The 22437-nt window shown below is 36.4% G+C and overlaps 3 protein-coding genes across 7 annotated transcripts; 2 read left to right on the top strand and 1 right to left on the bottom strand.

Moving 5' to 3' along the window:
• The first annotated feature begins 2027 nt into the window (after positions 1 to 2027).
• On the top strand, positions 2028 to 5848 carry LOC149426513 (uncharacterized). 5 transcript variants are annotated; one of them, XM_089637273.1, is made up of 5 exons: positions 2028 to 2286; positions 2521 to 2629; positions 3232 to 3368; positions 3688 to 3843; positions 4644 to 5848. In XM_089637273.1, exons 2-5 carry the CDS (start codon positions 2524 to 2526, stop codon positions 5451 to 5453), a joined length of 1209 nt encoding a protein of 402 aa, XP_089493399.1. In that variant the 5' UTR covers positions 2028 to 2286; positions 2521 to 2523; the 3' UTR covers positions 5454 to 5848. The 5 variants fall into 5 exon arrangements, with proteins under 5 accessions (XP_089493399.1, XP_089493381.1, XP_089493419.1 ...); XM_089637255.1 differs by having other exon boundaries at positions 2521 to 2716; XM_089637293.1 differs by lacking the exon at positions 3232 to 3368 and having other exon boundaries at positions 2521 to 2716.
• Positions 5849 to 10153: 4305 nt separating this feature from the next.
• Positions 10154 to 12236, bottom strand: LOC149426512 (uncharacterized). The gene is made up of 2 exons (XM_089637242.1): positions 11763 to 12236; positions 10154 to 10737 (listed from the first exon to the last, which is right to left on the bottom strand). The coding sequence occupies exons 1-2, from the start codon at positions 12234 to 12236 to the stop codon at positions 10300 to 10302; spliced, it is 912 nt and encodes a 303-aa protein (XP_089493368.1). The 3' UTR covers positions 10154 to 10299.
• Positions 12237 to 19685: 7449 nt separating this feature from the next.
• On the top strand, positions 19686 to 21637 carry LOC149426511 (glutathione S-transferase C-terminal domain-containing protein homolog). The gene has a single exon (XM_089631375.1). It carries the CDS (start codon positions 19698 to 19700, stop codon positions 21633 to 21635), a length of 1938 nt encoding a protein of 645 aa, XP_089487501.1. The 5' UTR covers positions 19686 to 19697; the 3' UTR covers positions 21636 to 21637.
• The last annotated feature ends 800 nt before the right edge of the window (positions 21638 to 22437 follow it).

Below are 22437 nucleotides of genomic sequence, written 5' to 3'. Positions count from 1 at the left end.
AATAGTGGCAAGGATGGCAGGACTATCAATTAAGTTATTAATGACTCTGTGTAACACAACCAGGTCTGAAATAATTCTCCTGTCAGACAGTGTTATTAGATGCAATTGATTCATCAAACTGACAGTATTAATGTAATAAATAGGAATTCTGAGCTTAAAATTTACGTACTTAAGAAATTTGTGCTGAACTCTTTCTATATTATTGGAGTGAACTTTATATAAAGGGGACCAAATAGGTGAATTATACTCCAATTGACTTCTGACTACCTAATGAAATATAGAGGGTTGTCATACAATCTATGGACTTAAAATCAGTTAAAGTTCTGCAAAGGAAGCCAAGCATCTTTAGCCTTATTATTGATGTGTGCAATGAATGACAAATGACAATGAATTGTTTTTCACGACAATGCATGTAATTGTCGGGAAAGGCCCAATAAAATAAAATATATGACTATTTAAACATTGTGTAGTAAATTGTATTTTCTACTCCTTTTCACTAATGTGCCGAGGCAAAAAAAAACAATATACTTATATATGATTTAAGATTTTCACGGCCAAAAGTATTTTTGTTATTTGTTTTTGGGGTGTTATGCCGTGTTGCGCTAACTCCTTCTTTAGCCAACGTTTCGGGCAGCATTGCAGTATCCATCACAACACATCTGCCCTGATGATGGACACTGCAATGCTGTCCGAAACGTTGGCTAAAGAAGGAGTTAGCGCAACACGGCATAACACCCCAAAAACAAATAGCAAAAATATACTTATATTTGGTTTTCGTTTAGTGTAATTAACGAAATATTGTATTCTTTTTTTCTATCTTCACGGATGTATAAGCATTCATATTCATGGTGAAAGAAAATACGCATAAAAAGTAAACAATTAACATATCATTCCGAGTATGAAAACATTGGTTTTGCCCATTTATTGCAAATTAATGAAGTACTTTTCTAACGTATTATTTATACCCCTTCAAGAACAATTAAACGCAGTCTATGTCTGCAGCCACTGCTCCCGCTGACCTCCAAGCGATTACTGTGCGTCTTTTGGAATGAGATTAATTCTCCCGATTTGTTTCTCCTTATAAATCATTTTCTGGCCAACATACGACGTTTTTTTGCGTTTTTTCATATTCTTAAAATTGTCCCGTAAAAGGTCCGAACATAACTGCACGCAATCTTGATTAACAATATCGGTTCGAGTTAAATTAAAACGCCTGAACGAAATCATGTTCAATTTTTTTCGTTCAACTAAAATCGCTCTCTCTGAATGGGGCAGTATATGAAGCAGGATTTGCCAATCTGTGGGGAATTCTTCCAATTAGGAGGAATTTCTAAGATATAATTTCTTGATCAACCATGTTGAAATATTTTTTTAATAATAATTGTGAGAATGTACTTAAATTTCATTTTCTTTTGCAGCAAACTTAAAAAAAAGCTATTCCGAAGCCTGGACGAAAGAAAAATCCTGAAATACATGAACATTCATTTTCGGTATTTTAGAACATATGCATCGGCAACCCTCCGATAGAGTTGACTAGTTCACTAGTTGACACCCTCACTCTGCGGAAACTTTTTTTTGAAACATACTACAGGAAACTATTTATTATTGTGAAGAATTATTTCTACAAATTCGGTGGCTACTCCCCCCCTATGGATTTTAAAAATATTGTGGGGAATACCCTTTTTCGTGAAATTATCTATCCACCGCATTGCGAGGAATTATCCTCCAAAATTCCCTTTGAAAATTTTGTGGGGAATTATTTTTCTCAGTTATTTTCTCGCACCCCCCCTCCTCATGGATTCGAAAAAATATTGTGGGGAATCCAGTACTGAGTGAGCAATACCCCACACGAATCCATTCTGAAATTCTACCGATTTTCGTATATTTAATCTACCGATATCTTTCACCCAAATCCACCGATTTTCACTCATTTTCACTTTCGCGGTATGGCATCACTGCTGCTGTCAACTTGACAGGTTGACAGTTGTTATATCTATGGTTGACCGTTTGTTGTTGAAATACGATTGTGATCATTATTTATGATTGTGATGCAAAGTTTTATTCTTTTTACTTGTGTTTAGTTATTACATTTTCGAATCATGCTCATTTTTGCTGTACTGGCAGAAAATATTTTGTGATAAAACATTCACCAGAATAATATTATCGTAAAGACGTAAACCAGTTTGCAGCTCTGTCATAAATACACATTTTTATTGGATTTTATCGCAGGAAAATTTTTATGAAATTGGATTTTAGACATTATTTCACTTACGAGTTTCATATCAGGTTACTTTCATGTTTGTAATATTGATCATGTTATTACAATAAACGCCCGGGTTGCCGGCAATTAAAAAAAAATATATATCATTCAAGATAGGGTTTTAAATTCTTGGCAGTGCTATGCTATTCAAATTCTTCATTCTCGTATATTTTTTAACCTCGCTCCAACTCAAAACTTCTTAACTCTGGTATTTGACTTTTTGTTTTGTAAAAATAAAAATATTAGTTTTATTTAAATAGAATATGTCAGAGATCGATTCCATGGAGACTCTTCTTCACCACACCGTCCAGAACTTGTGTATGGTGAGGTCCAAGGATGGTATTGAAGTGTACGCGGGACATATTGACGGTGAAGAAAACTTTGCATCCTTTCTTACCAATTTAAATGCTTTGGGCATCTCATTTTATACTCGAAGAAGTCGAAAATGCAAATCAAGTAAGTTTTCACACTCGGAATTAGTTAAAAAATATTTTTCTGATCTTTTATTTCTGATTCGACTCTGTATTTTGACCATTCAGTGTACAATGGTGATGGCCTCATTCCGTTTTTCACTAAACTAAACCATTATTTACATCTCTGTTTTTAATCATATTTGTAACAACATATTACTGTATTATTTTTTCCCAGCTCTTTTTTATTTTAAATGACATGACATCCTGTTTATTATTTTTGTCTAAATCCAGGCATAATATCAGGCTGTTCATATCAGATGTATATATATCTATTCATATCTGTTCATATCATATCGTTAAACAAAAAAAAAATTAGAGTCCTTGTGAGAGCCCTGAAGGAGTAACCATCTGTTACTTATACCAGGGCGGGTAAGCGGTGGATAACCTCCAGTGTTCATATCAGATAGAAAAGACTTTGATATAAATATTACTTTTTGCACTCATACTGTGGTTCATATCGGATAGAAAAGACTGATATAAATATAAATTTTTTTGCAGGCATACCGTTGTTCATATCGGATAGAAAAGACTCTGATATAAATATTCCTTTTATGGGTTCGCCATTTAAAATACTGAAAACAATGTATATGATGTGTTGTCAAGATGGTAATTACACCCCAAAGTCACCAGATTCTGTGAGTTCATCATTAGTAAACTTTAGTTGTGCTGTTGGTTTCCATAATGTCTTTTTTTGAACTACATGAATATAAATTATATTTATGGTGATTACCATAGAATAAAGAAGAAAACAAGAAATGTGAGGTGGGCGTGTTTCGTGATCCAAAAGTCTGGCAAATTGGCCCTTAAATTTCCAATGCCACACTGTGTATCATCATTATGAAATTAAAATAGGATTGCAGTATACAATGTCAGGAAAGTATAAGAGAGACAGAGCGCTTACTAAACGATCTCTTTTTACACATTTTTTAATTGTTGAATTTTTCCCTTTTATAGTTACAACCTCCAACTAAGAAGCGGCGAGTTTTCTCAAATCCAACAAAAAAGATCGGTTGCCCCGCTTATATGATTGTGAAATCTATAATTGTCTACAAGGAGGATGCGTACAAGGTTAAAGCCCCGTGCACGCCCCGGGCCACAGCTAAATTAAAGGTCACTTTCAAATATCCATTTTAAACCATCTGCCTCTGACTGTGGGTCTGTTCCCATATCGGCGCAAACATTTATATGGGCACTGTTAGTCGTTAGGCGTTGTGATGTCTATTGTTTTGTTTGATGTACCTTACAAAAATGTCTTGTCATTTTAAAGAATATCGATAAATAAATTTCATAATAACTTCATTAGTCGGTGCACAAATATAATAAGTAAATTTCTCCATTGAGTTACAATCTGTCTGTAATCTTCTGACGTATTTGAGTCTATTTTGGGATCCAATGCATCCAACGCCAAAGTACTCTAGTATACCGAAAAGTTACGAGCCGCCACTGGATGCATCACCCTCCCAATGAGAAACTAGCTACAAAAAAATTAAGAAAGCTACAAAGGAGATCATATTAAATTGTCTCCGCATTGATAAAATTAACTTTGAACGGAATATTAATTCTTTTGTTACCTACACGATTGATTACTATAAATTTTGAACAAGCTTATTGATTAAAAATAATGCCACCTTATCATGTTGATAGGATTTAATATTTTTAAGCAATGGTTATGAATTAATTGCCATTTTGTCAGTGTGTGACAGTTGACTTTTGAAAGTGCCACATTTTCCCGCCGCCAGACGGGCTCGACGCCGGTTAAGCTTCCAGTTTGCACATTATTGTATAAGTGTGCCACCTTGCACATATTGCCGTACAAATCAGCACCGGTCCGTAAAGTCCAGCCCGCCAGAAACCTTAATAGCCTAATTGTCTAATACAACAATAGCAACTCTTATTGTTTGTTTTTGTAGGTACTGGAAAAGCTCAATAAAGATCTAAAGTCTAGCTGTCCACCTGTGGGAACACATCGCTACATTCTGCTCATATCTCCCGAGGAAGACCACATCCACTCTGCGGACAGTGTCTATTTGAATCAGACACTACATCCATCTTTGCAAAAACAAATTTATAGATTGGCTAGTCAAAATATCTGTTCATTGGATATTGTTAGGGCACACCTTCAAGAAATTGTTTCAAATATGTTTAAGGGAAGAAATAATCCTAAACCAGACATTTTAAACAGAGCATTTTATCCTACTGACAAGGTTATACAGTACCATTTGCGTCAAGCTCTTTTAAAGTTCAGCAACGCTAGGGATAAATGTCAAGAACTTGAAGACGCAGCTGATGTATGTGCTACCCACCCTGTTAGAGAAGAGGCTGAAGACAATCTAAAGAATTGGGATGACGGCCATGTTAAACTGCAAATTGGAAATTGTTTATCTTTAGGGAGTAATGCGACAAACAAAGACATTTGGAATAAATCACGTGCTTCATTGATTAATATGATAGGCTTAACATATTTAGAGCATAGTGCAGAAAACTCTTTAAAATTATCCCTAACAATCAAAGAATTGGAGAGAGATATGAAAGTGTCAGCCCAAAGGTCTCAGGAAGTGCCGAAAGACTTAAAAGGAGACTTACCAGAGCGGGGTGCTGTAGATGTCCTGCATGAGATCAAATCGGAAACCATCAGTGCCCTGATATCAGAACAGTGCGACTCGGGGGAAGACAGTGATAGTGCAGATTACTTCATCATTGAAGTATCAGAAGAAAAATGAAGACCATTTTTATATTTATATACAGAATGTCTGGGGATAAAGTGCGCTAACTTAGGGGGGTGATTCTACATGATTTTAGAAGTTAAAAAATTTAATAACTTTTTTCGAAATTCCAAAGTTTTAAGGTAGTTTTTTTGCTAAAAAAGTTGATATTTTTTGCATGGAAAATATATGTATATTGTTTACTTTTTTACTTCTACCATCATGTAGAATCACCTCCCGAAGTTAGAGCACTTTACCCCTGGACCCCCTGTGTATATAGGATACGTCTTCAAATAATATTTCTTCGCATATCTTGCAATTTAAATGAGGAAGAACAACAAACTATTGTCCATTTAGTATCTTTTTTTAACATAAAATTTTATTTTTAATAATAAAAATAAATACAAGTTGAATTTTTCTTTGTTTAACCTAGACTTGCCATCCCAAAAATATGTATCCCCAAGCTAATTGCGTTGCGTGGCGCTGGCTGTAGCACTTGTGGACCGCATTTTATAGGATATTTTATGCATTTGATATACCTGGAATACATGTGCAAGTCACATCCATCTTAGATATTGTTTTGACGTTTCATTTGATACCGATTATTTTAGCAGATTTTGATTATTGTTCAGTATGATAAAAAATAAGTAAAAATGCGACCGGTACCGTTCTGTACTCTTGCCCAAAAATAACTGCCTTGAAGTATATGTCTTTCACAGTTTGACAGATTGCCGTTCAAATACGATCCATAGAAAACACTTTCGAAATACATTTTTTTTCATGTTTTATTCATTTCATATAGTAAATATAATTTCATATATTTTGTAAAAATTTTTAATTCGTAATAAATAAAAATTAAATGTTATAAATGGGGTATAAAGATTGATTCTTAAGTCTAAACAATATTGTTGTTTTAAATTATTGTAATGAATTTAAATTTCGTGTAGTGCGATTCGGTGAATAATATTTTTTGTCAATCTGTCTTTTGCCAATATGAATAATTCAAAAATATGCAAAATTCCTTGAAAAAAGTTATAAAAAAAAATCTCTCTCAAAAAGATGTCAACAACAGCGCCACCTATCGGTTCCAAAACTATCCTATGTTTGAAGCTGGAACCAACCATACACATTCACCAAATTGAAATCGGTTAGGCGGTTTCGGAGATTAGCATGTACGAACACAGTGACATGTGATTTTTATATATTAAGACATTTCGGCCGGGTATTTTTTGCGCTGGCGCTATGCTGAGTCCGGGCGAAAAAATGGGTCCCATGCGAATTTCTTTAATTTGTTTTAAATCGCTATATCTTCGAAAATAATTAAAATATTTTAGTAAAAATTTCTATATAGTAACTCAGCATACCCAAGCTATAAAAGTACTATACGAAAATCGAATATTATTTGAAATGCAACTCAATTAACCTTGTAATATGTTTATTACGGTCCGCCTATCGGTATTTGCTCACACCTGCTTTCTTTAAATACGCCCGACATCTCTCGCTCGCTTGCACATAGGTGTTGAGTGGGTGCGGAACGGAAAAAGAGATTCAAATCGGGTCTCACGGTCATAAAGACCCTCATTCCAGGAATTAAATTATTTCACTAGCAAATAATATACTAACCTTTTCTTGAAATACCTTAAAAAAAGGCACGAAATTAAATTTACGATTCGATAACTATGTACATATACTCGTAGTTGGGATCTTTACAAAGAGATTGGTATTTAATATTCATGTAAAAACATTGAATAATTCCGTCTTTTCTGCCATTGAAATGAGGCCGACGCAAAACGTAAAAATACCCTTCCCGTCCTTAAGCAACAATCGATTGAACGGGTAGAAATACCTTTCCCGTCCGAAGTGTGTTCAGATAGTTTAATTAGGCAATCCTGAACTCAGAGCTGTGTGCATTGCAGAATATGTTTTATCAGGCGTCAAAAGTAAATACGCCTGGCATATTTTACTGACGCAATCTTCACAACTCGGAGCTGGGTGAATTTCCGAAATATGTTTTATCAGGCGCCAAAAGTAACCAGGCGTATTTGCTTTTGGCGCCTGATAAAACATGTTTCTGCAATGCACACAGCTCCAAAGATGTAAGGGTTGCCTGGGTAAAAATCAAGGCATATTTACTTTTGGCGCCTGATAAAACCTGTTTCTGTAATGCACTCAGCTTCGAGTTGTGAAGATTGCCTCAGTAAAATATGCCATGCGAATTTACTTTTGACGCCTGATAAAACATGTTTTTGCAATGCACTGAGCTTCGAGTTGCTCATTGCAGAAACATGTTTTATCAAGTGCCTAAAGTTAATACGCCTGGCATATTTTACTGAGGCAATATTCACAACTCGAAGCTGAGTGCATTGCAGAAACATGTTTTATCAGGCGTCAAAATTAAATACGCCTGGAATATTTTAGTGACGCAATCTTCACAACTCGTAGCTGGGTGAATTGCCGAGACATGTTTTATCAGGCGCCAAAAGTAAATACGCCTTGCATATTTTACCCAGGCAACCCTTACAACTTCGAAGCTGAATGCATTGCAGAAACATGTTTTATCAGGCGCCTAAAGTTAATACGCCCGGTATATTTTACTGAGACAATATTCACAACTCGAAGCTGAGTGCATTGCAGAAACATGTTTTATCAGGCGTCAAAATTAAATACGCCTGGAATATTTTACTGTGGCAATCTTCACAGCTCGAAACTGAGTGCATTGCAGAAACATATTTTATCAGGCGCCAAAAGTAATTTCGCCTCACATATTTTACAGAGGTAAGCTTCACAATTCGGAGCTGAGTGCATTGCAGAAACACGTTTTATCAGGAGAAAAAGTAAATACGCCTGGCATATTTTACTGAAGCAATATTCACAACTCGGAGCTGAGTAAATTGCAGAAAGATGTTTTATCTGGCACCAAAAGTAATAGGCCATTGCAATTAGCGCCAAAAGGGGGTCGCGATCGTAATTATTCCGGTAGTCCCATTTTTTTATATGTTTTATAAACTGATCCCCTGATGTAAAATCTGAGTTTCCGACCTTGGCGCACCTGTGCTCGCGCCGCCATTTTGCAAAAAAACGGCCGAAATCGCGCAAAAATCTAGTTTTTCCAAAATATCTCATTTCCAATGCAAATTTTGGCTAAAATCATTTTACAAGTATAATGGAAAATAAAATTACCTACAATTTTTTTTTAATAATTTTATTTTATCTCTAATAGGCACCGAGGTAGAAAGTCGTAAAGGTGCGTATATCTTTGAAAAAATAAGTTTTTTGCGCGACTAGGTTTGGTTTTTTGTAAATACCTCGTTTCCAGTGGAATTTCATGAAAATTTTATTGATACCAATTATGTAGAGCATAAAATTTCCAAAAAGATGTGCAATTTTTATGTTTATATAGTTTTTTTACCGATATAAAGTATGAACAAATGTAGGTAGGTACGCACAGAAAATCTATAACGGTTTATTATCACGTTATTAGATTTTTGTTTGCATTTTTAAATACATACATCTATAAATTTACTAGAGGGCACATCGGTATGGTGGGGGCTACCCCCCCCCCCCTTCTACTCCGATTCGTTTATCTGAATAAAATTTGTGAGGGTATCGAGTCATTCTGTGGGATTGAATCAGGAACGTCAGAGCAACATGTAGAGATGAGGCCTACAAGAATTAAGAGGGATGGATGATCAAGACGTTCAAACTCTCATTGATTGGTTTGCTTGCCATGAAGCATTTCTTAAAACAAACGTGATTATGTCTATTAGCAGTGGCACGATCGGAGATCGCAAATTCACTTGTCACATGGCTGAAAAGATGGGGAAATTTGCTATTTCTAAAGTTATCAACCAGAACTTTGGAAACCTACACTTAAACCGTAATGATGCGATAGTTTCTCTTGCGGCGGTGACCAGCAATGTCAAAAATCAGGGTATATCTATCGTATGTGTATTGCCAAAAAATCTGAAAGAACTTAAAGAATATTTCCCATATGAACTATCTTCTGTCCCAATAGCTGCCTATATACAGTCGCTCTATCGCGCATTCTCAGGAGCGTACAGGATTGCGTATTGGTAAGCCTGTGCGCGCAATCGTGCGCGATCACTTTTTGTTAGTTTTGAAGCTTAACATTCATTCGCGCGCGATTACATGTGTACGTTACATGTGAACGGAAAGAGCGAACGTGTAAAGACTAATCATGCGCGATAGACCGCGTGGAACTGGCGCGTGTCGGAGTGTGTGCAATTTACAAAGTTTTACTCAAGTTCGCGTACACTCAGTATAGTGCGACGGAGCAAAATGGATAGAAGAAAAAGAAATATCATGGCACAAGTCATGATATTTGCTGGTGTTAGCCTACTCAAAAAGAAGAAGAAACGATCTGTATGGGTTAAGAAATACAGACAGCAATATTGTCATATGCCACTGATTGAAGAATTACGTGAAAATTATCCGGACGATTTCAAGAATTATTTGCGTATGGATGATCAGTTATTTAGTATGTTGTTAGATAAAATCAAACATAAAATATCAAGGCAAGACACCATTATGAGAGAGAGTATTAGTGCAGAAGCACGATTAGCAGCAACTCTTCGATATCTCGCCACAGGACGCTCATTTGAAGATTTGAAATTCAGTACCGGTATATCTGCTCCATCTCTTTCTTCAATAATACCAGAAACGTGTCGAGCTATTTATGAATGTTTAAGGGTGGATTATTTAAAGGTAAGTAACTTTATTATTGTTATAAATAAAAATCTAAATAATCAGTCCTGTATATCTTTAATCATCATCCAAATTATAGTTTTACATAGTATTTTTTATTGAGATTAATTGTGATTCATTTGAGATACATATCAGATTGTCATTGGTACGTATCAGTAGAAGATTCGTAAAAAGTTCTCAGGCTTGTTTCTTCCTGATTTTGGTAGATGCCTTCTAATATAGACTGTGATACGTCTGAACTAATCGATGAAGTCCTGTGCAAGTCAGCAGAAGACGGTGTTCGAATGGTCTTATTACAATAATTGTCGCATATGTCAGTTTCTTCCGTCAACTTTTTCAGCAACCCTTTGCGTAAAATATTATTTATTAAGGATTCCGCATAAATTGCCTGCACCGGATCCATTTTAGTTAATTTTTTGGCCATATTCATTCCGGCGACTTCGAACTCCGAAAACTCCTTGCTATTTGATTTGAGAGTATCTGCACAGACTTTAAAGAATTCGGCCTGGTAGTTGTTTGTAGCTTTTCTTTTATTTCTACGCGGTGTCGAGTCCCATCCAGTAGGAGCAGCATCATTCTAAAAATATAAGACAAAAAACATATTATAATTTCATTTTCAGATGCCGTCTACGAAGGAAGAATGGATCAAGATAGCAAAAGAATTTGAAGTGAAATGGCAATTCATCAACTGCGGAGGTGCCATGGATGGCAAGCACATTCGCATTGTGCCTTTGCCGGGTTCCGGAGCTGTGTACTATAATTACAAACACTTCTATAGCATCGTATTGATGGCTTTAGTTGGTCCAAACTATGAGTTTCTTTATGTTGACGTGGGTAAAAATGGAAGAGTATCCGATGGAGGAGTCTTAGAGCAAACAGAATTTTATCATAAACTGCAAATGGGCGATCTCAATTTTCCAGAAAATTGTGATACCGTAAATAACTTGAACTTTGTCTTTCTGGGTGATGAAGCGTTTGGATTAGAACCTAATTTTCTCAAACCATATTCTCAGAGAGAACTAGATTACGAAAAAAGGATTTATAATTACAGACTGTCAAGGGCCCGTAACGTAGTTGAAAATGCATTTGGAATCATTTCAGCTAGGTTTAGGGTATTACAAACAGCAATAAATATAAAAAACCACAAAAGTATTTGTTACGTCGTCCTTGCTATTTGCACTTTACACAATTTTTTGTGTAAACGCAGTAACACATATCCTATTTCTAATTACCCACGAGACGAGATTACTACAGACTCTCAACAAAATTCTGTTCCATTGATCAATCTTCAAAGACGTCCCCACACACAGATCACTTCGGAAGCTAAACGAAACAGAGAACAATATAAAACATACTTTAATACAGATGGGAGTGTTGAGTGGCAAGATCGTATGGTTAATAGTGGAAGAACTTAAAAACAGAAAATATAATGTAAAGGTTGTCGGACCTTCTCTTAAAGTTGCGTGTGTGTGTGTCTTTGTGTGCGACAACCAATAGGGTTAAGTAACGTGAGTTCTTAAACGGTCAAAATGTTTTAACTGTACTATTGGATATATTTAAATGTATAATAATAATAAATAAAAATAAATTAAATTTACTTACGACTTGAGTTTGCTGTCCAATTTCACCAACGCCACTTTCTGTTATTCGGCCTTCGTTGGTCGAAATAATATTTTCCTCAACAGCTCTGTTTTCATCAACTGGATCATCCTCAATGTTAGATATACTGTCAGTAGGTAGTTCTTGGTCCTTAGTGAACAGCAAATGATCATAGTACCAAAGCGAGGATTTGTACACTTCATCTGTTCCTTTTCCACTGCGGTGGCTGTTTTGAACTTTCTTTAGTTCCTTTCGAAAAGAGCCTCTTAGACTTTGTAGTTTTTTGACCACAAAATCTCGATTGGCATCAGGAAATCCTTTCTCTTTACAAAAGTCGATTATTTTGATGTAAGCTTCCTCCTTAAGATTTTTGTTTTTATAATGTTCCGACTTAATTTTCCATAGGCAAGGAAAAGACTTATATAACTCAAGTAACTCTATTATTAATTCTTTACTCCACGTGCGTATGTCCGCCATCTTGCGTGCGCGAAAGAACTGTACATAAATATATGGAACTGTACGTGTAAAGCAACCTCGAACCACGCGATTGCGTCAAATACTGATGAACAGTGTTGCCAACTCGAATTTTAAAGTAGAGCTAGGCGAAACCCAAAAAAGAGCCAAAAAGGAGCTAAAATTTTGAAAGTGACATAAAGCATGGGGGGGGGGGGGGTTGTTAGAGAATTTCAGAGAAGAAAAATTCGGGGGCGGACTGCAACTTCAGAATTTTTGACAAAAAAAAAATACCTTTTGTCCTTCTTGTTGGCTGCTTTTGAACAACTCATAACAAACACTCAACAATACACTTGTTTGTTTTTATAATTTTCAAAACACAATTATTTTTGATAATATCGAAGTCTTCAGGATATTTTTATTGTTTTTTTTAAATATTTTTTTTTGTTAGGTAGCGACTAGTCCTCTAAAAAAATCTAAGCAGTCATCCGGTTCCAGTTCCTGTACCATCACACTGCTAGGACCGGCTTCATCAGGATTTTTTTCATATACAGCCATTGTTCCAATTTTTTTTTAACTTCTGGGGGAAGTTCATAATCCTCGCAACATTTGTTGTGTCGCCTGAGCCCCGATCGAATTGTTAAAATCGAATTAACCATGTCATTGCCAAGTCTATTTCTAGTTTTATTTTTGACTATATTTAACTGGCTAAAAACCCGTTCCACTTCTCCGTTTGACCACGGCAGAGCAAGTACCGAAAGAGCTGATTTCGTGGAAAGGATTTTCATCAGCGGCATCACGATACTTTAGAACCTCGGCGCGGCGGCCTGAAGTGTCGCGGGACTCGGTCGCTCCGAAGTGTGCGTGTAAACGGCGCTATTTTTAGTAACTGTTTACTTGTGCAGGAGTTCGGGGAATCTCTTTTTTTGGGAAGTCCTCGTTATTTTGGAATATTATTGCAAATATAATTTTTTTTAAATATTATTTCACGTGAATAAGAGCTGAAAAATCTGAAAAACGAGCTAAGAAGCTAAATGACTTTTTTTGGAGCTGACGACGTCGATTTAGAGCCAGATCTAGCTCTAAAGGAGCTGAATTGGCAACACTGCTGATGAACGCAATCGCACGGTCTATCCCTTCCGAATCCCTCATCTTTACACGCGCATTCTTTCGCGCACTATTGCTGTTTCACGCGCGACAGAGCGACTGTATAAAGGCAGCTATTGTCTCTTTTCTCAGAGGAAAGCATTCGCAAAGGAAAAAAGTCTATATTTTACTCATCATTCAACCCTCTACCAAATAATACAGAGCTGGGAAGCAGTAAAATACACGTAATTGATGGAGGATATTTACTGCACAAAGTTTTATGGGGTTGTGCTCAACCTTTTTCAGTGATTTTCCAGCAATATGTCAGGTATGTACAAAATCATTATGGATCCAATGCAGTAGTAGTCTTCGATGGATACCCAGATTCTGTAGAAAAGAAAAGCACTAAAGGGGTGGAAAGAGCACGGCCTGCCAGAGTTACAACTTCTGCTGAAGTTTTGTTTTTTGAAAGCATGCACCCACAAGTGCCATAGGAAAAGTTTCTGGGAAATAAGAAGAACAAGTCTCGTTTTGTTTCCCTACTCAGAACCTCATTTGCATGATCCCACATAACGACAGTACAAGCTGAAGAGGATGCTAACGTTTGTATAGTAACCACAGCAATCTCGTTGTCATCTCAACATGATGCAGTCATAATCGTTGGTCAGGATATTGACCTGCTGGTACTCCTCACAGCTCTCTCACCTCCCAACGTATATTATCAAAAAGTTGGTAAAGGTAAATCACCTAACGCGTTGTACTCGAACAAATGTTTTAAACACATTGAAATAGTTGAAAACATTTTATTCCTTCATGCTATTAGTAGTATACAAGTGGAGCTCCGTTCGGTGAAGGCAAAAACAAATTTTGTAATATTCTTCTCAAGAACCACTCAGCGAATGAACTTGTTCGTGTATTTCAAGATCAAAAAGCAAAGCCAGAAACAATCACTTTGGCTGCCGAACAATTATTTGCACATTTGTATGGCGGAAATGAGAAATCAAATTTGGAAAATTTAAGGTACCTACATCATTTTAGTCAAAGGAGTAAAAAAGAAAAAATCAATTTATCCAGGCCCAGCAAAGATGCAGTCCAGCAACACGCTTCAAGAACATACTTGCAAGTGCAGACTTGCCTTGGTCACGATAAAGATCCAACTGAATGGGGGTGGAAAAAGGATGCTGTTGGTTTACTAACTTCAGTATCAATGTTGAAGGAAGCTGCACCTCAGGCCTTGCTGAACTTTATATCACGTTAATGCAAAAAAGGTTGCGTTGGAAAGTGCATCTGCAGAAAGTCGGGTTTGAAATGCTCCCTACTCTGCATTCATTGCAATGGCAACTCCTGCGAGAATGCTGTATAAGCCTTCCTTGATGACGATGACGAGGAATATGATGACCCAGTCGCCACAAATTTGGGTGATGAGACAGATGAAGAAGCTATTCAGGGCCAGGAGTAATAAACTATAGTCAAGGGCTCGGACTTCTGTCTAAACTGATCTACCATTAATTTTAATTTTGTTATGCTGATAACTAAACTAAAAAAGAAAAGAATGTCAATAAATGTTTACGAAAATGCCAATTTTTCCCTTTTTCATGTACCTTATCATTTTAATTATATTAATAATCAAGTTATGTTGTGATTACGTTGATATACATGTCAGACCTAGCTGCGAGTATAAATGTAGTTGCTTGGCCTATTTTAGTGGTCGTCCCATTGGGAATGTATGGTGACCGATATGCTTAAATAGGCCATCTACACGGGCGCCCGCAGGGGTGGCACTTGTCCCGCAGGGGGGGGGCACTTGTCCCCCCCCCCCCTGGATTAATTGAAAATAGTCAAATAATGTCACTTTTAGAAGGTTGGCCAGCCTGGAGCAACATTATCGCCAGGTTGGTGACGCACCGGTGTGTCGTGAGCGTCAAGCGTTAATAAAAATATTTTGCTCCCCCCTAGAAAATTTTCTGCGGGAATTTTCATGTGAGAATTATACGGCTATTTCCTTTAAAATATTCAACAGCAATATTCTCGAAACCGACAGCCTTACCATTCTTCATTCGTTTAAACGATCTTTTTTCTCATCCATGCTTATCATTAATATCTGATTCACCTCTGAAATCACTGTCACTCGGGTTGCTTTCGAACACTTCATCCACCTCATTTGGAACTTGGAACACGATTGGCCACACCGACTGGCTTTTCTAAGTATGTAAAGAGGGTAAACATGAAAATGACTAAATAATGAAAAAAATGCTAATTTCAATAGAATTTGATTTTAATTTGGAGGTAGAATTATAAAGGAACTTATGGTTTTGAGCCTTCATTGTGGGGTGAGTGGTTTATTTATGAATGTGGATATTTTAGAACATACGCATTGGCAGCGATACCATACCTACTGAAATTTCGGTAGATCTGTGGCGTCGAGAAGAATCCATTGAATAATTAATAATAAACCGCTCGACCTACTTAGTACCTACTCCTGAGCTACTCAGCCGGAATCGTAAACAAAACAAGCACCTACTTGTCTACCGGCGACAATACGTCACAGGCCGTCTTTCACATTACGAGAACTCGCCAGAAGGTTCGAGTCTACCATAATTGCCGCGCCGCCGAAACTTCGCGAAAGGTCCAGACCGAGCGAGTGGCCTCGATTTAGTTGCCATTTACCTACCTACTGTTGCCACCAGCCAAACAATATAAATAAGCCCGACGCAGCGAGCATATTATTAGTATTCAGTATTTACTATCGCCGACCACTACTACCTACCGTAACTCTGACCCAGTTTCGCAAGCATTCCATAGTATTTGTGCATAATAAACGTGAAATATTGCAATTGTAAAATCAGCTTTCAACTTATAATAAACGCTATACCTGAGTTGGAGAGATCTTTCATTTATACACCACGATAACCACAGATCTACCAATTTCGGCAAAAATCTACCGATATTCGCAGAAAATCTACCGTGAGATTAAAATTTGTGAGAATCTAACGAATTCAGTGATTATCAATTATGGTAATTATTTTAGAAAATCACAATGTGGGGCATTATTCCTTTTTTAAATTTTCTAACCACCCCCCATGGATTCGAAAAAATGTGAGGAATTATTTTTATCCAAAATTCTCTTGCTACCCCCCATGGTTTGGAAAATATTGTAAGGAATCATATCTCCTCCTGAAGTTCTCTAGCTACACGGATTTTCGTAATCTATCCACTTGAATTTTTCAAGTCGAATAATCTAAAATTCTCTAACCGCCCCCCCTATGGATTTCAAAATATTGTGGGGAATTAGTCGTCCCTCCTGAATTTGGCACCTATTTGACGATCAATCGATTTTTGTCTCTAATCTACCGAAAATTTTCGTACAAATCTACCGATTTTCATTTTCGCGGTATGGCATCACTGCGCATTGGAACGGGAATTTCATGCAGTGGTGAGTGGTTTATTTATGGTGCTGTGGTGATTGGTTTGTTTATGGTACAGTGGTTTATTTATGGTGGTTATTTATTTTTATTTTATTATATTTTACGCCCAGAGGGCTTTTACATATATACATAAAGGCAGTACAATTTAACATGAGAAAGAAATATACATACATACATAAATGAATTAAAAATAAATGCATTAAAAATTTAAATTTTAAGTTCAGTGAAAAATAAAGACCAAAATTTAAAGTACTGTGATCAGAGAATCACAACATTATTGTTACGGTATTGGTTCGGTATTGGTTTCGCATAGTACGAAACCGCTGTACCGGGGAATTAGCTAGTTGCAGGAGTTCGGAACTGTCCGATTTGTATTTTAATATTTTATATAAGTTAATTTTAATGATGAAAAAACTTTTTTTTTATAACTAAATAATACTACAGATTATGATGGTTTATAATGCTTCTATGAATCATACATTTAATTTGCCGATGTATTTGATAAATTTAACAATGAACTTCTTTAGTGAGAACTTGTATCATGGATAAATGATTTGATTATTTCATGTTTATATTGTATCAGTGACATATTCCATACATCTTTGTGCGAATACATATTTCCCAAGTTTTGAATTCTGTGGAGTGGTATATTGAACTGCGTCCTGGTCGTAGTATTACCACAATAAAACGGTATTACTGACCTTGTGTTTCTGGCTGGAAAATTCAAATTTATGAGCGCCAATAATTCAGGGCTGTCAATTGTATTATGCAAGATTTTAAATAGAAATACCAGATCGAAAAGAGTTCTTCTGTCACTCAAAGTTAATAGATTAGATAACCGTAATAGATAAGTGTAGTTTATTTGTTCTTTAGGTATTTTTAGTTTATAATTTAAAAAGCTTAGGAATTTTTTTTGTACTCTTTCTATTGTTTGAGAATGCGCATTATAGTCGGGAGACCATACAGTTGAATTATATTCAACCTGACTTCTCACTAGTGATGTGTAAAGAAGTTTCAATGTTTTAATGTTGGTAAAATCTTTAGCCACTCTTAGTACAAAACCTAACATTTTTAAACCCTTCTTTGAAATATTTTCAATGTGAGGTATGAAGCTAAGTTTGGTGTCGAATGTAACACCTAAGTCATTTATTTGGGAAACAGATTCGAGAATGATGTTATTTATTGAGTAATTAAAATAAATCGGATTTTTTATTTTGAAAAATCTCATAGTTGTGCATGTATTAATATTAAGGTATAGCTTATTATCGTTATACCACTGAACTAATTTTGACAAATTTGCTGAGAGAATATAACAGTCGTCAAGGTTTCGAATTGCTTTAAAAAGTTTCAAATCATCTGCAAACATAAGTACGTCGATGCCTTTAAAAATATTACAAATGTCGTTCACAAAAAATATAAATAATACAGGTCCAATGTGGGAACCTTGCGGTACCCCACTGGATGCAAAGAAATCATATGATGATTCCCCCTTTAGTTTAACACTAAGTTTTCTATTTGAAAGATAGCTTATAAACCAATGCAACATATTTCCACGAACTCCAGTTTTAAACAGTTTTTCTACGAGAATAGCGTGACAAACCTTGTCGAACGCTTTGCTGAAGTCAGTGTAAATTGAATCAACTTGAAGCTTCTTCGCCATTGCATCGGAAATGAAATTTTGATATAGAATGTGATTAGTTAGTGTTGATTTTCCGGTTATAAAACCATGCTGATCAGTACATATAATATCTTTAAATGAACTAATTATTTTATCCAGGATAAGCTTCTCAAAGAGTTTTGGAATTGTTGATAGTATGCATATCGGTCTATAATTAGTTACTTCGTTTTTATCCCCTTTCTTGAAGATAGGTGTTATATAACTATGTTTCCATAGATCGGGAAATATACCTTTCGATAAAGAATGACTAAAGAGTGTGTACAGGGGATAAGCAAGAACGGTGACACACTTCTGTAAGAGTAGTGGTGGAATGTTGTCAGGACCAGCATTTTTATTGGGATCAAGAAGTTTAATTTGTTTAATTATTTCGTTTAGTTCGATGTGCACATGCGACAGGTTTATATTGAAATTAGGAGAATAGTTAGGTAAGGAGAACTGTTTGGGTTGACTTTTATCGTAAACGTTCTTGAAGAAGTCGGCAAAAAGATCGACAATATATTTGATACCCTCAGCCTTTCGGTCTTCAAGATACATAGTATTTGGTATATCAGAGTCTCCACTTCTTAATGTTTTACTGAATCGCCAAAAGCGTTTTATATTGCTAAAAATATCATTCTCTGTCTGCTTTACATAGTCGTTATAACATGCCCTAGAAAGTTTATTACAATCATTTCTTATTTTAGAGAATTCTATGTACAACATTGAGGTTCCGTGATCCTTATACATTTTGTGAGCTGTTTTTTTTATGTTATGTTCGTTTGTGTATTGTGCAGTGTGGCCAACGAAGGCAATTTATCGCCATTTAGGCTACTCAGAACGAGAATCGGTGACGAAAAAATCCAAAAGGCGACTGGTCGCCGATTAGGCTACTTCAGAGAAAAGTTATTTAAATTTGCCAAATTACAAATAATAAATAATTGAAATTAAAGTTTTTAGTTTTAATGGGAAATGTGAGGAATTTTTCGAAATGGAATTCCGTAGCCACACCCCACCATGAATTTCAAAATTGTTGTGGGGAATCACATATGATGTTTTTGGCTGTGTGAAATTTTTTTTCAGCGAAGTTCTGTAACAACCCCCGCCCATAGATTTCAAATATTTTGTGGGGAGTATAACAACCCCCCCCCCCCATGGATTTCGAATAATAAAAGGGGGAATCAACCTCACGTAGAATATTTGTGGGGAATATGTGGGCAGAATTTATGCGAGTTCATTAGAATTACTGCAACTGAAATTCGGCTACTAAATGTTTGAAAAAACGGCGACATTAGGCCAAGATCCGTTGGCAACACTGGCATGTTGTATTTTCATTTTGACACATGCATAGAAAATAGAAACTTAAAATCAAAAATGGACAGTATTGTGGTTCTAGAAGTGTGCGATTCAAGTAAAGGAAACAAAAGCAAAGAAGACTTCAGCGAATGTACCCTGGACTCGCTTATTTCGCTCTGCGTTTACAAATTTTGCGATCTCTCGAATGTTCCTCTTAGGTTAAAAATTGAAAAGTGTGAAACTCAAAAGCGTCTGAAGCTAAACGAAGAGGATTTCCAGCAAAACGTAATCTGTCCGAGTGAGTTGCCGTGGCAGATAGCTTCTTGCAAACTGCCCACTGTATTCGCCGACTCGACAATCATTACAGGACTATGTGCGGTCTCTCGCTACCTGTGCAAGTGTAGGATCACTGAGCCCCTCGAGGTAGAACACCCTAAAGGCATCTTGGGCTTCAGAAGCGGTTGTTTGCAGGCTCCTAATGAAGTTTCTGTTTGGACCAAGTTTTGTGAAATAGAAATTTTAGAAACAACCAAGGAACTTCTAGAAAACATGGATAGCATATTTTATCCTAAAGACAATGCAACTTTTGTAATTCCCCATAATTTGGCACGTTTTGAAAAGCATTTAAAACAACCTTTGAGAGTTCATAATGTTTACAAAGTGGCGCGTGATGTTGCCAATAAGTCATATAAAGCCCAAGAAGCTATTTTCCACAAAACAGACCCTGAGAATCCCAAGCAAGGTTCTCTGAGAACTAATGTAAAATACAGAAACTGGAAGTCTAAAAATAAGCCAATATTCATCGATAGTTCCACACCGATTGATGACCTCCAACTGGAACATTTATTTGCAGAAGGACCATATTTAACTTTAGCTGATTTAATTTTGTATCCATGCTATTTCTTAATATTTTCTACTCTGGGCATTGACAAATTAAAAGAATTCTTACCAAAAACTCATAAATGGTTTGAAAACTTAAAATCTCTCCTAGCATTTAAAAGCATAGATACATTTTTGACCAAAGTCTTCGAAGATGTAATTAATTTGGATGATCAACAGAGAAGGAATATAACATATGCGATACCCGAAGTTCAAGATGTCAGCCTTTATAAATGTGATCCAAAGCGAAGTAATCCAAAAAAAAGACTTTACACAAAAGAAATGTTAGTGAAGTGTGCTCTAGACGTCATCGGAGAAAATACAGAAGTATTATTAAAGTTGACCAAATCTGAAGCGAACCCAGATGATAAGATTGATTGGTTGTCTATCCCTCCTGATGTAAATCCCAACGGAGGCCATCTGCCAGACAAGAGGACGGAGCGGAAGACCCAGCAGCTGGAGAACATGGCGCTGGCAGTCATGAAGCTGGCCCGGCCCGGACTCCGCATTATAGACTTCTGCAGTGGTAGTGGACATCTCGGGATACTGTTGGCTTACCTCCTGCCTCAATGTACTATTGTCTTGTTGGAAAATAAAGAGGAATCGCTGAATCGTGCCAAGGCCAGAGTGAAGAGAATTGGATTAAAAAATATTTTCTTTTTTCAATGCAACTTGGATTACTTTGTAGGTGATTTTGACATTGGAGTTGCATTGCATGCATGTGGAATTGCGACAGATTTAGTTCTGGAAAACTGCATTAAGAAAAATGCATCTTTTGTGGTGTGCCCTTGTTGTTACGGATCATTGCACATCACAGAAAGACTCATCTACCCACGGAGTCGAGCCTTCTCCGTGGTGCCCCTGGACAGGTACATGTGCATCGGCCACGCCGCTGACCAGACGCACGTGGACCATCCCATGGAGGAGCGTGGTGGCAAGTGCATGATGATCATAGACTCGGACCGGGCGCGCCACGCCATGGACAATGGCTACACTGTGGAGCTATCACGACTGAAACCTTTGAGCTGCACTCCTAAGAATATGCTGATAGTAGGGATCTCCAGTACCTATGCACTTAATTAAAAATCGTTTGTCAAGTAATCATGTCTAACTTATTTGTAGTTATTTTTATACTTAGTAACCACAAAGCTTCAGGATTGACCATGTTTTTATCTTAAATTAACCCTAGATTCATAACTTTATCTAAGAGGAACATTATTCATAAACATTCATCTCACAGACAACTAAATTTAAGTGACGAGTTTTGGGGTACTTGTAAATAAAATAAATAAATTAAGTATGGCACTCTTTAATACGTTTAATTAGGTAGCAAAAAAAATAATAAACGAGTTAAAATTAAATTTCATCGGTACATTCCACACACATGAGGCCGCGATGGTACATGTGCATATAATTTTTGCATTGCTTGCATTGGAACCTTGTCATATGCCGTTTTTTATAATCACAATAACCACAAAGCTTTTTTTGAGTACCACTTGGACCAGGTGTGGCAATGGTAGGCATTTTATCTAAAACTTCGGCGATTTTCCTTTTTAGGCATCTCTTCAAAGTTGGCATTTCGTGTCTTTTACGTAACCATGTCGTTATCACTGTCGGAATCTGTCGGGACCATTTCATCTAATTCCACATGATCTTCGACATCACTGATTTCTACATCCTTTTGCTGACTGGTAAAATCATCATGACCAGAATCAGATAAACGATTCAATAGTCATCAATTTTCCGATCATCCATTCTAAAATAAAATAAAAAGATTTGATGTAAAATACACACAATAATACATTTTGAACGATAAAATAAGATGTAACTATAAATAATAACTCATATAGAATAATATCATATACTTACTTTTACTCTGTATAAC

Source organism: Hesperophylax consimilis, chromosome 1, assembly GCF_061612785.1.
Source record: "Hesperophylax consimilis isolate HC1 chromosome 1, BYU_Hcon_1.0, whole genome shotgun sequence".
NCBI lineage: Eukaryota > Metazoa > Arthropoda > Insecta > Trichoptera > Limnephilidae > Hesperophylax > Hesperophylax consimilis.
This window is presented reverse-complemented; position numbering and strand designations above follow the sequence as displayed.

What these genes read in the sequence shown, in the direction of transcription:
- LOC149426513 (XM_089637255.1), top strand. Translation starts at nt 2,524, where the DNA reads ATGTCAGAGATCGATTCCATGGAGACTCTTCTTCACCACACCGTCCAG. An exon ending in AAGTCGAAAATGCAAATCAA is followed by an intron (nt 2,717 to 3,231) that starts GTAAGTTTTCAC and finishes ATTTTTTTGCAG; the next exon opens with GCATACCGTTGTTCATATCG. An exon ending in GGGCCACAGCTAAATTAAAG is followed by an intron (nt 3,844 to 4,643) that starts GTCACTTTCAAA and finishes TTGTTTTTGTAG; the next exon opens with GTACTGGAAAAGCTCAATAA.
- LOC149426512 (XM_089637242.1), bottom strand. Translation starts at nt 12,236, where the DNA reads ATGGCGGACATACGCACGTGGAGTAAAGAATTAATAATAGAGTTACTT. An exon ending in TTGGACAGCAAACTCAAGTC is followed by an intron (nt 10,738 to 11,762) that starts GTAAGTAAATTT and finishes TTATATTTTTAG; the next exon opens with AATGATGCTGCTCCTACTGG.
- LOC149426511 (XM_089631375.1), top strand. Translation starts at nt 19,698, where the DNA reads ATGTTGTATTTTCATTTTGACACATGCATAGAAAATAGAAACTTAAAA.